At 35.2% G+C, this 17584-nt stretch overlaps 4 protein-coding genes across 14 annotated transcripts; 2 read left to right on the forward strand and 2 right to left on the reverse strand.

Moving 5' to 3' along the window:
• The first annotated feature begins 29 nt into the window (after positions 1–29).
• Positions 30–2063, forward strand: LOC147536156 (uncharacterized). Its single transcript, XM_086642490.1, has 3 exons — positions 30–224; positions 777–867; positions 1002–2063. The coding sequence occupies exons 2-3, from the start codon at positions 812–814 to the stop codon at positions 1972–1974; spliced, it is 1029 nt and encodes a 342-aa protein (XP_086498616.1). The 5' UTR covers positions 30–224; positions 777–811; the 3' UTR covers positions 1975–2063.
• A 90-nt stretch (positions 2064–2153) lies between these two features.
• On the reverse strand, positions 2154–7083 carry LOC147536157 (putative pectate lyase 8). Its single transcript, XM_086642489.1, has 7 exons — positions 6697–7083; positions 5930–5989; positions 5327–5404; positions 3399–4041; positions 3210–3313; positions 2930–3068; positions 2154–2838 (listed from the first exon to the last, which is right to left on the reverse strand). Exons 1-7 carry the CDS (start codon positions 6810–6812, stop codon positions 2617–2619), a joined length of 1362 nt encoding a protein of 453 aa, XP_086498615.1. The 5' UTR covers positions 6813–7083; the 3' UTR covers positions 2154–2616.
• A 4476-nt stretch (positions 7084–11559) lies between these two features.
• On the reverse strand, positions 11560–12852 carry LOC147536158 (putative F-box protein At1g32420). The gene has a single exon (XM_086640205.1). The coding sequence runs from the start codon at positions 12850–12852 to the stop codon at positions 11560–11562; it is 1293 nt and encodes a 430-aa protein (XP_086496331.1).
• A 650-nt stretch (positions 12853–13502) lies between these two features.
• LOC147536159 (uncharacterized) lies at positions 13503–17193 on the forward strand. 11 transcript variants are annotated; one of them, XM_086639894.1, is made up of 5 exons: positions 13503–13700; positions 14555–14646; positions 14713–14826; positions 15713–16782; positions 16886–17193. In XM_086639894.1, exon 4 carries the CDS (start codon positions 15723–15725, stop codon positions 16764–16766), a length of 1044 nt encoding a protein of 347 aa, XP_086496020.1. In that variant the 5' UTR covers positions 13503–13700; positions 14555–14646; positions 14713–14826; positions 15713–15722; the 3' UTR covers positions 16767–16782; positions 16886–17193. The 11 variants fall into 11 exon arrangements, with proteins under 11 accessions (XP_086496020.1, XP_086496023.1, XP_086496019.1 ...); XM_086639892.1 differs by having other exon boundaries at positions 13568–13999; positions 14064–14646; XM_086639898.1 differs by having other exon boundaries at positions 13569–13700; positions 16877–17193.
• Positions 17194–17584: the final 391 nt, after the last annotated feature.

Consider the following 17584-nt stretch of genomic DNA (forward strand, 5'->3'; position numbering starts at 1 on the left):
TAGAGACTCGAGAGACTGAGAACTCAAGTATGGGCCGTTGGATTCAAATGTCCCCCGCCCTCGCATATTTAACTCAATTTCTAATTGGAAGATTCAAAAAACAGTTTAAACCCTAAAAACCCTCAAAACCGCTAGAAGAACCAGTAGCTCTCTCTCTTATATACCCACATTAGGGTTTCTCTGTTTTGGGGTTTTGATAGTTGGAAGAACTCTGAGACAAGCAAGTACGTAACTTTTTCTCAATCTCATTTGGTCATTATCATCTTCAATTCAATCATATTAGCAGTTTGGTTATAGGGTTTCAGGATTTTTGTTATTTGGTAACACTAATTGACTCTGTTCTATTTGTGTATGATTTAGGTATTTAGCCATTTAGGTCAATTAGGTTTAAGGGTTGTTATCATTTGAAGACAGTAATTGATTTTGTTCTATTTGTGTATGATTTAGCTATCTTGCCATTTGGTTTAGGGTTTTCACTATGAATACCCAATTGAACCTTGATCATTTGACCCTACTTCCATTTAGTAATTGACTATCCTTGTCCTAGACCTAATTTTGGTGAATATGTAGGTTACAAGTGTGGATGATGATTCTTACCACGGGTATTTTTTCTTCATTGTCGTGAATTTCGATTGACTTAGAAATCTACTTATTAGAAAGCTAACACATAATCTTGTTAGGAAAAAAAAATTACTCTTATATCATCGAAAAACACCTAGAATTTATCAAGTAATTCCGGATATGTTTTAATTTTTTCTTTTCGTAACTTGGGGCAGGAAATTAGAACTAGGGTTTAGCTCCGAGGGCCTAGATGCTCAACATATCGGTTACATCAGCGAGCTTCAGAGGCAAAAAAAAGTTCTTAAGGTTAACTTATCTTTACTTTTACTTACCTCTTAGATAGAATATGTAATATGTGAAGTTTTCTACTATCCGGTTCCAAATCTAAATTACTCTTGTTGTTTCTTCCTTTATATAACAATCTGTTTTTTGATGAACAGTGAGGGGACTATTTCACATTTCGTTAATACCTATTACTACTCAGCACACGAATACCCGTTTCGCAACACTTATTCAGATGATGGTCCACCTAAATTGTTAAGACACAAGTTTAAGACATGGCATAAAGAGAGAAGAAATAAACTAACGGCAAGCACGTTCGCTGGAGCTATTGGGTTGTGGCCTCGTCGAAGAGTTCAATTGTGGCGAGAAAAGATTGGACAAATCAAGCCTTTCTCTGGGAATTTTGCTACTGATTGGAGCAGTAACAATGAAAACGACATAAGGGTAATGTATGAACTTATAACACAAAATGACGTATATTCTCCTACAGGATTTCAGATTTATAAAGAACAAAAACATGAATGGCTTGCTTGTTCCCCCGACGGGGTAGTTGAACAAAAAGGGGTGTCGTCTCGTGGGGTTTTGGAGTTAAAATGTCCATACTTTGGCGGGGAAAAGGAAATCATGTACCCGTGGAAACGAATTCCTCTTTACTGCATCCCACAAGCTCAAGGTTTAATGGAGATTATGAACAAAGAATGGATGGATTTATATGTCTGGACTCCTAACGGAAGCAGCTTATTTAAAATTCATAGGGACCGTGAATACTGGGATCTTCTAAGGAGCGTTCTATCTGATTTCTGGTGTAAGCATGTTTGTCCCGCAAAAGAGATAATAAGAACCGAATACAGTAGACGCTCGTATCCCTTCAATCAGCCTGAGATACAAAAACTCAAGCCACCACAAAGACATGAACGCCATCGTGATCTTGTTTATAAAAGCAAATGTGTTGTTCGTGACCGTTCAGAGTTAACTAACACGAAAAGTAAGAGGGAAATCGAAGAATACAAAGAACGCGGTATACGTTTGGGATTGATCGAGCCATCCACGTCTCCCTGCACAACTTGGCCGCCTCGTATGAACTTAACACCGAACTGTTCCTCTATAGAACGATTTCCTTTATTTACATAAGACTCTTGTTTATATTATTGTTCCTTTACTCGATTGATGATAATGATTCTTCCATCTACTACTACTATATAAAACGGTTGTCGAATCTACTACCAGTCATTCAAAAATCTATACCAATAAACTCCTAGCGTCTATGTGAAAATTCGAGCTTTGAAATATAAAAAGTTGTACACCAGATAAAATGTAAACCAATTCTTCCATTAATTATCATCATAATCAACATCCAATTCTAAAAGAGTAAGAACATCAACATTCAGTCTCTGTAATCCATTTGAAAGTAAAAAAAAAAACAATTATGTGGAGAAGAGAGATAACAAGAAGAACAACAACGTAAAATGAACAACGCTTCTGCACTTGATTCAACAATGGTGTTTATTTTTTTTTTCGAAGATCGAAACAAGCCGAGGTTGAGCCAAAGAAGAAGAGATGGGATAATAATAATGGGTACTGATGCATTTTCAGAGATAAACAGAGGAAGAAGATGAAATAGATTGAAAAACAGACAAGGAAATGGAATACTGACTTTGTAGTCTGTAGTGATTGCTGCTATTGTTGTTGCTGCTGCTGCTGCTATAGGAAAAAGTTTTAAGAGAGAGAAAATTGAAAATCGAACGAGGGGTTTTCTTTTTTTTACTTGGGTTGCTAGCAATGTTTGTTTTTTCGGCAGTTGAGAGCACCAGCAGAATTAGTAATGGCGCCAACCATGGATGCTGATTTAGCACCAAGACTTGAAGCTCTTGAATAACTTGCTAAAGCTCTTGCTCCTGATTGTCTGAAATAAGCTCCATTCAATAATAAATCCCCTTCTGATCTCCAGTTCCATCTCTTCCATCTATTCTCATCTGTATCCACTCTCTTTGTCACCTATAACCCACAACCAAATGAATTAGTAGAGAGATCGAGAGAGAGAAAGATCTAGAGAGAGAGAGAGAGAAAGTTTAGTTGTAGCATTTACCTCCTTGGCGAAGGGATTCGCTGGGGCAAGGAAGCGATTGCCTTGGCTGTTAATGGTGGGTTCTGCACTTCCACCAATGGCATACATTTCCCAATGGGTATAGTCATTGTTTACCACATGGAAATATCCATGTCTACACCTGCAAAGTTCGTTATTCGAAAACAAAAATACCCAAACTTAGAATAACTCGGATTGCTTCTTAGAATCTGGTTTGGAAAACCTAAAAGCCTGAAAGTAGTCCAATTAAAAGATGGTAGACTAAGGTTGTTATGATATATACCTTGGCATTCTTTGAATTAGACCTTCTCCAAAATGGTTGTAAGCAACTGTTACTTGCATTTGCTTGTCTTTTACATAAGAATCACTATGACCCAAGAGCATCACCTGTTCATGAAATTTCATTTTTAGCTGGTAATAATGAATTTCAATATGAAATAAATACAAATTTTCGAAGTGTTTTCGGTTTTACCTCATTGTGGTGGGCAAAGTGATTGTTGGAGATGGTAATGGCAGTGGATCCGATAATAGCATCAATAAGACCATCTGTACATTTAGAGAGAGAATTGTGATCAATCCAGACATGGCTGGCTCCGAAGAGAGAGATACCATCACCATCCGCCATTGTTCTCCATCCATAATGACTTGGGGAGCTACGAACCATAGCATTTCCTGTGGGTTTGCAGTCATGGATGTGGAGTCCATGAATGATAATATTTGTGACATATTGGATAGTTATACAAGCTCCATTAGCAATATGAACGTTAACTCCACGACCATCGATAGTCTTGAAGCTATTCATAATGAGTTCTTGCTTGAGAGTTATGACCATGTCACGTTTGAACACGATCCAGAGTGGTTCATCTTGAATGACAGCATGACGAAGGGTTCCTGGTCGAGGATTTACAGCATCATGGTCAGTCGGATCAGTGACTACGTAATAACGACCGTCTCGACCACCAATGGCATTTCGACCGAAGCCAATGCCACAATCAGCTAGTCGCCTACGGTTACGTCGCCAGTTTGCATCACACCTCCAACAGTCATCAATAGGATTGCCTGTTACACATGAAAAGAAACCAAGGTTCCTTCTCTCTGTACTATTACGGATAGCCCTGCATATCATCAAACAAGGGATTATGTGAGAATAGTCCCACATGGAGTAAGAAAGTCCCATAACTCACAATACAATATCTAGGGTTTCTCTCTTTCATTGTCAATTGGTTTTGAGTTGAATGGTCACAACTTAACATGATACCAAAGTTTGAAAGACCAAGCACTTGTAATCAAGATTTACACATGGAAGTATAATTTAACCAGTAGTAAAAAAGAGAACAATGTCATGTGCATAATAAACATTAAACAGTATAGGTGAAAGAAGAGATCTAGTATTGATGGATGATGATATCAATTTTTGTTTATTTCTGGATCACATTGAATGTACAGGTTGGTGAAAATGTGAAGGTGGGGGCATGAATTATTTGAATCCTGGATGGTGGTGTCGGTGGAGATTCAAGTTTGAGGTTGGGTGCAAGGAGAATTAAATTGTAATGGTGGAAAGGAGTGGCACAGATAAAAATAAGGGAGATGTACTTACCTGTACTGAAATGTATGTCCCATATTTCAACAAAAAAAAAAAAGAAATGTATGTCCCATACTCTAATATATATCTTTCATGTGAAAACAGTGGAAGACATAAAAATGCTTCCACTCCACACCAAGTTATGTGAAAGTTATAAATTCCCATAAATGTGCATTTTTATTTTCAATTGGGCATTGTGTTGTGATTTTTTGAGTAATGTGTTGAGTGAACTAAAGAACTCAATTACCTAAATCCTGGATATGATCTACTGGTAATGGGCATGGTTTTTTATCGAAAATTTATATTAAAACCAAATTGCTTTTTATACTAAAAACTTCGTTTTACCTATGATAATCATTTGAATTAAATGATATTTCAAATGCCTATAACTTAACTCAAGTCGATAATAACTCAACTCAGACATTACGAGTTTTGACAAGAACAAACAGTCTATAACTTAACTCAAGTCTATTCAAACATCAACCCATATTTAAAAAATATATTTCAAATGCCTTAGAAAAATGAATACATCCAATTGGTATCAGGAGGTAGACCAAAACAAACAAACCGAAATCCGACTCAATTCAGATCAAACTTCGTCAACTCAGATTTCAAATCTAATTTGAGAAATGAGTAAAATAGAGGTGAAATTTTTTTTCCTCAGTTGATTCATAGTAAGGAGAAAAAAAGGCCACATCTCCTAACCACCTACCTACATTTCAGTGATGAACCCAGAACAATATATCTATCTAGACGCATTAAATGAGAATTTAATCTAACAGTAAAGTAGTACAGAAAAAATTAAGCCAGAAACTCACATTTCCACTGAGGAAGCAACCTCTTCTGGATTGTCGACCCCATCATGTTCATTCCAATACTGTTCAGTGTCCTCTTTTCTGAAATCACAGATCCAGAAACAAAATCAAAGAAACCCCATTAATAACTTTAACATACCAAAACAAAATGAACTGCCATAAATCCACAATAATTAATACTAATCTGATATATTCTAAAACCCAGAATCATAATTCCATTCTCATAAAATCCCCCATTTCGGAGGAGGAATTGTTTTGGGCAATTTTCTTTTGGTCAAGCATCCATTGTCATTTCTCTCTCTCTCTTCTGTGTTTCAAAGATCATCATGAACCATAAATTATAGAATCCCACATTTTACAGTGCTCGAGGCGGTTATGTACCAATAAAACCGGAAGAGAGAGAGAGAGAGAAACGGAGGCGACTCGTCGCTTATGCACTAGAATCTGTACATTTCAACTTTAAAAATGACAAAACTACCCTGGAGGAAATCCTAGGGTTACTAAAGAAGTTGAAAAGTCGGTCTAACAAAACATAAATTGGATCAAATGAACGGTATAGATCTGTTCATTTGTTGATTAGAATTTAAAAGTACTACTACTACTAACCTCAGTTCCGCCATTGATGTGTTCTTCAAGCTCTGGAATTCCTCTGTTTTTTGTTGAATCCTTTAATTCACAATGAAAAATGAAACCAGTGAGTTCTCAGATAGCATAAAATAGAACGAAACCTCTTTAATTCAGCTAAATTAGCAGAACCAAATCAACATTAACGGGTGAACAGAGAAACTATAATATATTTGTAAATCTCCATTACTGAAGATTTTAAGCAGAAAATGGTGAGAAAATATCGGTTTCAACACTGAAATATACTTTCTTCTCCTAGAATCCATCCAAAACCAGAAATCAAAAACAACGAAAGAAGATGAAGAAATCTGATTAATGGAGATTATGATCCAAAATAGAAAAAACTCAATGTTGTCAAATTTTTAGGAATTAATGAAGGAAACAACTTATTTTTCCTAAGATTCAACAAAAACTAAGAACTACTCAAACAAATGGAGAAGAGGAATGAAAATTTCAAATCTCTGCAAATCTTTGTTAGTTTAGAGAGAGAAAAGAACTCAAAGGTAACAAAATGATGAATGAATCAACACCAAACCACTTCCAATTCAACCAAATCCATTCACAAATTCAAAATCAATGAAGAAAATCACAAATATCAGACCTCAATATCACTCTGGTTTCAGTTCAAATTCATGAGGAGATAAATCAAATGAAATCTTCAAAATGAAAATCTCATTTAAGAAGCTTCATCTAAGTATATAACTACACAAAGTTCAAACTGAGAATTAAAAAAAAAACTAGAAACATACCTGAAATCGGAACTCTCATCATTCTTTGAATCCACCATTCCAACATCAAGAAGTAACAAAACAATGAAACACAAACAAAAACACTTGATTAGAAAAACCTCCATTGTTGTTTTCATTTCTATATTCAACTTTCTCTCTCTAGATTTTTTTTTTCGAGAATTAGGGTTTCAGAGTCTTGTTCTTGAAGAAGAAGAAGAAAATGGAGGCAAATATAGAGTTATAAAGAATAACTCTCTTTTGAATCACCCTTTATATAGAAGAAGAACGTTCGCTCAATTTTTTATAACTAAACTTCTTAACCCTGATTAAGTCCATAAACTCGTTTAATTAAAGGTTAATTCCTTTTTGGCCCCCTAATGATGACCAACTCACCAAAATGCCTCCCTTAAAATGAACAGCTTCCATTTGGGCTCATTTTTTTACCTTTTCCGTCAATCAACTTTAACTGCTCAGTTGCCTTTTTTTTTTATCCCTCTCTTAAGAACTCTTCCCTCCTTATCTTTTGTGATTTTTCTCTTGTTAGTCGTAAGCGACTGATAAGTCGCTGGATATTTGTCGGTCAACGACCAGCAACCATCATTAAAAAAATTATTATCCATTTTCTTTTCTCTTTGTTTCTTGTGTCTCCTCCCCCTCTCACTTTTCTTCTTTCTCTATATACAAACTCATTAGATCTCTGAAGATCAAAGACCTAATGAAGGAAGAGGAAGGCGCGACATCTACTGTTGCGTGATGAAGAAGGGGTAACTAGATGTGCCACTGCTTACCTCTTCTTCTTCTTCATCACTAGTAGTAGATCTGTGCCCTGCTTGACAAATAAGATATATCTAGATCTCCTGAGTTGATGATCATTCATAGAGTAAGTCCGTAAAAATAGAAAGGGGTTCTAATAGGAGCTGGTCATTTTTAGGGTGCCATTTTTGTGAGTTGGTCATCTTTAGAGGGCCAAAATGAAATTAACCCTTTAATTAACGGTATCACTAATTCACTAACCATTGACTGCCCCTAACCTTTGCCACTTTCTCTCTCTAGATTCAAGCGTGTGAAAAAATGGCTTACCTTGTGAATCCCACGTGTGAAGAGTGTCGGTTATTGGCTGATAAATTGATAATTACAATCTGACAGGTAACTAAATTATAACGATTTAACTGCAACCGGAAAACGTCTTTAACCTCCCACCTCTTTTTACTTTTTAGTGGGACCCATTCATTCCACTCCATGGAATTATAGGGATGTTTGGCTTGGTTCTCAACTATCTTATTATCTTCTTAATCAAACTCATAAGCAAGGTGCTTTTATGATTTTCCTTCCGTTGAGATCGTTAATTAAATAATCTACTGATAAAACACAATCTCTGCTACTCTTTGGCTAAATCAAACAACACGAGGGTGAATTGTTCATAATAATCGCATTATGTTCCAATGAACCGAACATGACGTTGTAGATCTTTGTTTGAGAATGATGAGCATAATGAACCCAAGTTCTCCCTTTGCTTAAACATAAGTAGATAAATTTGTTGATTGTTTGTTGATTGTGTCGGTATATTATAATCTTTACCAATTTTTATTTGATTAGCATATTATCGATGTGTTTAATCACATAAATTAGTGTCGCATTTGTCATAGCATTTTCAATATGTTTGTAACTATTGCATTCTTGTTTTTTGACGAAAAGGAAAAATGGTCAAATTGTTATAAAATTGCTAAGATTCTGGAAAAGTAATGTTGCAGTACCAACCAAATACATGATTTCTCATTTTGAAACAGAGACTAAATTAAATAGATATGTCTAGGAAGTGGTCGAAAAATCTTATAACGTTAAGATTCAAATTTTAGTCTTTCTAGTCAAGAGATATACACGTGACCTCTCAGTCGAAGAGAATTTCATGAAGCAGGTCTATATAGATTGTTTTGAATCAATTCGGGTTAGTGTAAAAGAGTGTTCTCTAACCTTACTACAGGGTTCAAAATTACCTTCCCCCCTTGGGATCCTAACAAAAATGGGGAAGAGAAATATATCCAACTACAACAACCAAGAGTATCCTCACATAGTCACATTAACAAGTTAATAGAAATACAATGAAACAGGTCAGGTTAGGTCAGATTTAATAAGATAAATTCAAATACGACTTAAGGTGTCTTATTAATCAGAGTGAGAAGTAGCATTCTCTATGAAACTATATCGAGCACCGTGTAATCCTCCTTATTTTATGTCAATACATATTTCCTATTATTACTACCAATAGATATATTTGCTATAGTTCAGGTTGGGCCAAAATACTATAAACAAAAAGATCAAACAGATTCTGAACAAAAAACATATGTGCTTGTAGTGTTTCATGTTTTCGATGATTGACCATTGAACAGTGAATCTAGACAGACCACATAAAGTTTCTGCCGATAATTTTGTTCCCTAATTTACCAAAAAGCCTTGTCATGTATAATTTTAGAGCTTGTTGATTTATTGATCTAGATTTGATTTACTTTATTCTGATGTAACCATTTCATGATGTTTTAGCGCAAAAAAAAACGTGTTAGTTTGTATCTTGCTTAAAATATCCACGTGAACCAAATCATTTAGACTATCAGGACGAATCGAAATCTTTAAAGAAATAACGTTTTTAAATAGATCCTATTTTAAAGTGAGTATCAAATGGATGTTGATTTTTCTAGTTAGTTTACTGACACCTTAAAAAAGAGCACTTTTGTACTTTAATTAAAAGATAAAATTTGACAGGATGGACAAGAAAGAACATGAACCATTTGTAGAAAAATAACTAAATTGTGACAATGTTACCTTTGACAAGAGACCCATATAGTTAGGTTTAGTTTGATTACTTGGGGAGATTAAGTATTTGTCATTTTCTTTTTGGCACAAAACCATAAACTCCATTGACTATTTGATGCAATATTGTTGGAAACTAAACTGAAATTGCTTTCTTAATTTTTCCTAGAGAAGAATGTGTAAATGTATTAGTTCAAAATCCATTCTACTTTTGAAAAGTAGATGGGTCTTGCTTCTTGGTAGAGGTTTAACTCATGCAACTTAACCGTTATAAACTAACTAATGTGATGGTAGAGTTAGAGTAGTTCTCAAGCAATTTTAATTAGACCAATGCTCGATCAGTATGAACTTTTCTCTATTGTCAACTTTTGCAACTTCTAAAACAGAAAGATGGCCAATAAAAAAAATTAAACAATTTCACATCTAATTTGAAGAAAATTAACTGTTTTTGGAAATTATGGACTTATCATTCTTTGCTTAGATAGTTGATGCTGACTAATTATGTTGGTGAAAATTAGTTCCAATAAACCTAATTATCAAAGTCCTCTAGGTGTCTTTCTCACTCTTCACTTTTTCTCAACCTCATCACAAATAGTGAAAGAAGCTATTTGGAATTCTTGTTTGGTAAAGGATGGATAATGTACTTGTTGAGCTTTTTCCCTTTTGAAAAGGATGGTTCATATACTCTTGATGCAACTACTCCTTAAATATGGAGTCCCACTAGTTTTCTTTTTTTAACAAAAAAAGGTTTTCCGAGGTGACCATATGCGACATCCTTATATATAGATTAGAGAGAGGCAATAAACTCGCTTTACAACTTAGGTTTTCATTCATTAACAAAACGTTGTTTCTTGTCGCATATATTCAGATTTGCGCGAATATGATTTAAAAGTGAACAACATAGCATGCAATCAATACCCGTTTCATATGTCATCCTTAAAACAACGACATGAGGGACATGGACAGACAGTTACAATGTTACATACACAACTTTCTTAATTCGATCTTGTTAGAGCTTGACTTGCTTATCCATCACTAAACTTTATTGTCTTTTTTCTATTTTTAAAAAATCCATATTGGTCTAGAATTAAGATTGATCATGTTTATCAAGTCAAATTTGGTTGTATTACTTTTTAAAAGTAGTAGCTCTTTTTATTTGCTTTTTTCCTACTAATTTTCAAATCCCAACAGAAATTCAATCTTGTATTAAAACAAACCCACTTAACACCTTAAGACCCATTCTTGTGCAATGTTAACTGTTTTTCAAATAAGTATTACAACCCATCAACCACTAACTAATTATTATATCGATATAGAAACTACCATCTAATAGAAAATTGCACATACGATGTTTATACATTGTTTATCACAATAAATAGTTAATTCTTAAGCGAGTTGTGTCGTCTGTTCATCAAAACCGGTTGAAGACCTAGGAGTGTCATTAACTGAAAGTCCAAAAATTAATATTCAATATATCATTCACATATGACCAAAATAATTAACAAAAATATAGGTTTCTCACTTTCTCCTAGAGAAAGTCAAAATGCTTTGACAAATGAGGAGTATTTTTTATATGGAATAAAATGAAATTAAGTTTTGGTGCATTAATATCTTTGACTTTTGTTTTAATTTTTCTAGGTTATATACATAAAAATTATTTATTCTAGGTTTCTAAGCTCTAGTTTTGTTTTGTTTTATCAAACTCTAGCTATCTATTTTCCTTCGTTGAAACAATTGTTTATGAACCAAGTACCCCATTTATAGGGAGGTAGCTCAACATGACTATATTTTCACTACCTAGGTTTTCCTAATGGTTTTCATCTAATGAATGAAGATAAGCTTTTTCTTATTCATTAGCAAACTAATTGGTTGATTTGGTAAAACAAGTGAAGTTGAGCTACCAACAATCAATGAAAACTAATGTAGAAGATATTGGTAACAAAATAGAAAATTTATGAGTACTTGCTAATGGATACTTGACAAGAAACAATTATAAGAAATTGAACAAGCAAAGGAACTCGTAACATCTCTACCAGAGCAAATAATTCTAGTAATAATGATAGGGACTACTAAATTTCATCACACCTTTCGTGTCCCAACTGGATAAATGCTCTCCACGATAATTGAAGCCTCACACCAATAAGGATGCATGAAGAATTTTTTTGGGGATGTATTCCTTGGGTTGATGATACTACCATATTCATTCAACTTCTTCTCTTTCCTGTCGTAAATATATAAACTGAAAACTTTATCGTTGTCATCTTCATCTTCTTCTGACTCAGACAAGGGTTCTGGTCTTGTTGTTATTATTAATTTATTTGTTCCTGCAATTGATTTAAAATCATAAGCATGTTTATTATCCCTCATATGGCAAGGCAACTCAATTGGTTCTTCAATCCACTTATTCTCCTTGCCATCCTCATTCAAAATCCACAACTTCATCTCTGTTTTGGACCATCTGATCCCATCTTCAAGATGACAACATTGGTCTATTAATGCTAAATGTCCATCCACTTCCAATAAATTTTCAATACAAGTAGCACCAGGAAGACAAGAACCAGGAAGACGACTCTTGAAAATATCATTAGAGTAGTTTATCACTCTAAGCTTCTCCTTTCCAACATCAAATGACAATATACTATCAGGAGAAAATGGATTTTCCAACCAATATAAAAAACCATTCGCATAAACTGGGTCTCTCTTAACAGTTACTTTTCGGGTGTCAGTTTCAATGGTTCTCCAAATATTTTCACCTACAGTCAATACCTCACAAACATAAAAAGACATTTCCTCAAAATTTCGATATTTATATCGTTTTTTCACTGAACTACTCCACATGAATACTACTTTATGTTTTTGAGTAATTGGATCAAACCCAAATCCACAAACAGGATTTTGATTAAGTCCAAATTCAGAAGCAGGATTTTTGGCATAAGAAAGTTTGGACCGATCTTTCGTAATCCATGGTGTTTTTTCTCTGATACAATTATTGTAGATTCTAACAGAAAAATCGTGATAGTTCACATAACAAACCAAACCGTAAGGAGATACTAGTATACGGTAACGACCACCTTCCTCCCATTGTTGCAAATATCTTTTCACATACCTATCACTTTTATTAGGTTGAAACAAATCTAAGGAGAAAAAATTATGCCCATTATGTTTTTTCCGAAGTGAAGTAGTTATAAGAAGTTTTTGGTGTGATTTTAATGAATGAGAACTGTGTAAGTATTTATCTTCTTCGATCAAATACAACCAATTCTTACTTGCACACTTGAATCGCATCAGTGACTTTGGTGGAAGTCTGCTTAGTATTTCTAAAATTAATTCATCCTTCATATAGAGTCCATCTAAACAAAGACTTTTCTTCATTGTAGTTTGATTTTTTTCCCTTGTTCGTTCGTTCTTAAAACCGGTAATGGATACGATGATTTTAGGGATCAATAAAAACCCTACATAAGATAAAGAATTTAACCTAAGAAACTAAAGAGGGAGAGAATTCTTACTTACCTTGAGAGGGCTTGAATTCTGGGAGAGATCGTAACAAGAACAAAGATGAGAATCGATCGACGTCGCGATATGTTAAGAGCGGTGAACCGCCACAACTCGTGTTTGATCCAGAACTGACACTGGTGGTACAACACATGATTAGCTTACCATGGCTTACCTATTAGACCCACAAAAGGCCCATTGTGATTGTGAGAGAATCCTCACTCGAGAAGCTGGAGTAAAATTACAAGGTTTATAGGCGCTCCAAAAATCACTCTTAGCGGCCCACGGACAAGGAAGTCCGAAGATACTCTGAACTGAGCCTAACCGTGTTGGGTTCGAGATCATGGACGAAGCTCAGTTGATGGGCCTTGGACTGCTCAATCTGGCTCCCGGAAGTGTTAGGAGAGGCTTGGGCTTTCTGGATTTTGGGCTTTTTTGGAGCCCAACAAGATTTTTTTTTTTTTTTTTTTCATGGCCAATTATTGACATTTCCGAATATAATCGCCACGAAAATACCGTTATTTTCATTTGTAACGTGATATTTAAATACTGAAATAACCGATCCTATAAATATGGGGGGTATAAATTCATTTCCTGGTAAAGAATGAAAGTTAGGTGACTTTTTATTCCCAATTCTCCTGAAGAATTTCATTTGAAAACCCTAATTTGATTATTTCTTCTCCAAGACGATTGAGAGAAGTGGATTTTCCTTCTCCTGTCAAATAATTGTAAAATTCATACCCTTTTTCTTCATAATTTGTTGTCTTTAATCTAATCAACTGTTAGGGATTTTAGATGTTTCAGACTTAAACTTATTGATGTATGGGGAAATTGGATGGGTTATTTTAGGGTTTGGATTATTTCTCTCTTGGGAAGTAATTGTGTTCTTATTACAAATATATTTTGAATCTATTAGTTTCTCTGGTATGATTGATTAGTCTTTTGGGTAAATTGGATGATTATGTGTTTAGGGTTAGAGTTAGGGTTTGGATTCTTTGTTTTGGGAAGCAATTGTTTATTGTACAGGGCATGAGTCTAGGTTGTTTTGATTCATCTATCTGGTAAAATTTAGAAAATTGATGAGACTTTAGGTATTAGTTTAGTCTTTAGAGATGTTTGTTTTGATATTGAACCTAAAGTTCCTTACTTGTTTCAATAATCTAATTGCCTCTAGGGGTCAGATTTGAGAATCAGTCGATTGCCGACCACTTTTGGCTAAACCGAAGCCAAACCAATTTAGGCTCCGGCCTATTAAGTTTCGTCTAGTTTGGTCTGGCTTGGCTCTGATCTGGTTAGTCGATCCAACTAACGCCCACATGAATATCACGAAATTGATGGTATTTGGTTTGGTTCCGCCTAAAAAGCATTCAGATTTTATCGATCTGGCTTAGATTGACCTTTTTTTAACCACCCCTGACCTAATTGAACGATTACTTTTTCAGTATATCAGAGAAAAGGAAGTAGTTACGATTTTCTTGTAAGTTCAATTTGTATGATATGTGTATCAGGCAGAAAATGGTTGAATTCCATTTTGGATTATATGCCTGTAACCATTGTTTCTAATTAACAAGTGAAAGTGCAGGTTTTAAGGCATATATAATTGGGTGATTTTGAGAATCTTGATTGTCATTAAGTCGTTAGTGCTGTAGAAAGGAAGAAGTATCATACCTAAAGGTTTGTATACTTGTTATATTTTTCTCGAATTTTTTTAAGGCAGTGATTGACAGTTTGGTTGTTTAGGATATATTCATCAAACAAATCAAGATTGCAATTAATTGACATATCTAAGCTGGTATTGTATCGTAATAATTGGAAGCTACACTTAACAGGAAGACGTTCAGAGTTCCTTTCTGGGTGAGTATCTAGGTTTCTACGTTGTTACTTGTTTACTCTACAAAGATTACTTCTGAGATTTCTCATAATTATTATTGATGTTTCCTTTCTTATTTATTGTGCTAACTGTTTTTGTGTGGATTTCTGCTCGATTGGGTTCTTATTTTGCTGTCTCTAAATTAAATTGAGCATGCGAAAGTGAAGATTCGAGTTAATATATGACAATTTCAAATTATTGATGTTTCCTTATTTATTGTGCTAACTGTTTTCAAACTTATTTGTTGTTATCGAGTTATTATGTGAGGGATGGGATTGTTTTGTACATGATTCATTGAGTTGGAGTTTAGTTATTGGTGTACACATAAAACAAATAAAGAACGGGAAAAATATTTGAGTAGGTCGATGTTGGAGTGAGGTCTCTTAGTGGGCGAACACTGGTTGTCGATTAGAAAAATGAGGAAGTTCCCAAAGGTTGATATCTCTCCTATATATGCCGTTTTTCATCTTTCCCAAACAATTAATCGTCGTAAAATATGAGTTAAAATTTCTTTGATAGTTTACCTTGTTGGTTAAGAGGATCTTCTGAAACAACTTGGAAGTCATTTTCACACATATTAGTAACTGGGTCACGAGTTTTCGATTTACATAATACAACATTAAGAATCAATGATAGTTGGGTGATTTGATATCCCTTTTGTTTGGAAAGACTATTTTTTTGCTTTTTTGCAGGTATTGTTTACTGATGCCATGATTCATCATGTCTTACTGTAAATCGTCTAACTCATATTAATCACATTTGATAGTAAATTTGACATATCATCTATATAAGCAAATAGCCAAATAGTCCGTTTGGAGGGAAACATCTGGCTTTCTGACTTGTTTAATGTTTGTAAATAACTTAATACAGTCCAAACAAGATGACAGATAAGAAAGCAAGCACATCCAGTAACAAGGATGTCCATGTTCTTCGCAAGGAGTGGGACGAAGCTTTATGTCCAATTTGCATGGATCACCCACATAATGCTGTTCTTCTTGTCTGCAATTCACATAGCAATGGTTGCAAGTCTTATATATGCGACACGAGTTACAGGCACTCAAATTGTTTGGATAGGTTTAAAGGATTAGCAGTTGATTTTAAGATCACTTCACAACCAAGTTCTTTTTCTGAAAATCCAGGACTGACAATTGACTTGGAAGAAGCTCAAGAACATAACAATGAAATCTCAGGTGAAAGAGTGGAAAGTGTGGGAGAAACTAGCAGTCGAGACCCACCTATTAATCCTGAACTTGGAGGTGAAACCAGTGCTGAAATTAGTAATTTATCATCTGACCAGAGCTTAAACTTGAAATGTCCACTGTGTCGAGGAACCGTGGAAAGCTGGAAGATAGTAAAGGAGGCAAGAAGATACCTTGATCTGAAACAGAGAAGTTGCTCTCGAGATTCATGTTCGTTCGTCGGTAACTATGGGGAGCTCCGAAGGCATGCTCGGAGGGTTCACCCATCAGCTCGACCTGCTGACATTAACCCATCGAGGGAACTAGCTTGGCGACATCTCGAGAGCCAGCAAGAATACAATGATATAATCAGTGCCATCAGTTCGGTCACACCAAACGCTGTCGTTTTCGGGGACTATGTTATTGATAACATGAACACCGACTCTAGTAGCAGGGAAGGTGGTAGCTCGTGGGAAAGAAGTGGGTCTCGATTTCCTGACGCATTCTTTCTTTTCCGACTGATTACTTCTGCTTCTCGAGGAGAGCCTCGAGGTCTCTCAAGAAATTTGAGGAGGAATCGTTCATCAGGAAGCACATCCACCCGTCGATTTCTATGGGGTGAGAACCTTGGTCGTCAAGATGGTGAAAATTGGAATCGGTCAAACAATGGTGGAGAAGAAGACGCCTCCCATGATCGAAGGAGGCGTCGAAGATTTAGACAGTCCAGACGTGATGAAAATCCTTAGCTTTCGGAAACTACTGGTAAATTTACCATATTTTGTTAAAAATACTCCCCTCGGAAATCCAGTTCATGTATTATCATTATTTCCGTATGATCTTTTTTACTACTTGAAAGAATTTGCAGGCTGTAGCTGATTGGTGGATTCCGATATTCAGCACAGCAAAGATGAAACGGGAGGTCTGGAATAGAAACAAAAACTTCGCCGTTCGAACTGTATTTTCAAGTAACACGAAAAAAAGACAGGGTTCTTGTTTGTTTAAGATTTTAACTATGGTATTTTAGTTTTCATTTGCACAGGCAGTACGACTGCATTTGTTCATCCCTATCTGAATCTGACAGACTAATGTTTCTAATGTTGATTAGATCTTTATGTAAATATGATTCTATCTCTTGTGTTACATATAATACAGATCTGAGCCTGTATTTTTTCATCCTTCTTTTGGGAAGGTTTGTCCTTGCTCCTTTCCATTGAAAGGTGGGTGATTTGGGGCATCGGCTTGAGACGAGGAATTTGTACTTCATTAGCGGGAGATGACTGAATCGACTTTGGTCGGGGCAACTTCATTTTCACCCCATTTTCACTGCAAAAAATAACCTACTGGCCCTCAAGACTTGGTTAAAATAGGTTGTCAGAGTATAGTTAGAGGCAATCGCCCTCAAGACTTGGTTAAAATAGGTTGACAGAGTATAGTTAGAGGCAATGCCCAAATTTGAGGGCGTTTATCACCGGACTTTCTCTTCTCTCCTCCGGCCAGAAGTCGTTGTCCGAAGACCTTAATTTTCAGAAACCCTTATTCACCAAGGTATTTACCTTAGTCAGGT

The sequence above is a fragment of the Eschscholzia californica genome, unplaced genomic scaffold, assembly GCF_041429995.1.
Source record: "Eschscholzia californica isolate CP2 unplaced genomic scaffold, dmEscCali1.0.p SCAF_5, whole genome shotgun sequence".
NCBI classification, from domain to species: Eukaryota; Viridiplantae; Streptophyta; class Magnoliopsida; order Ranunculales; family Papaveraceae; genus Eschscholzia; species Eschscholzia californica.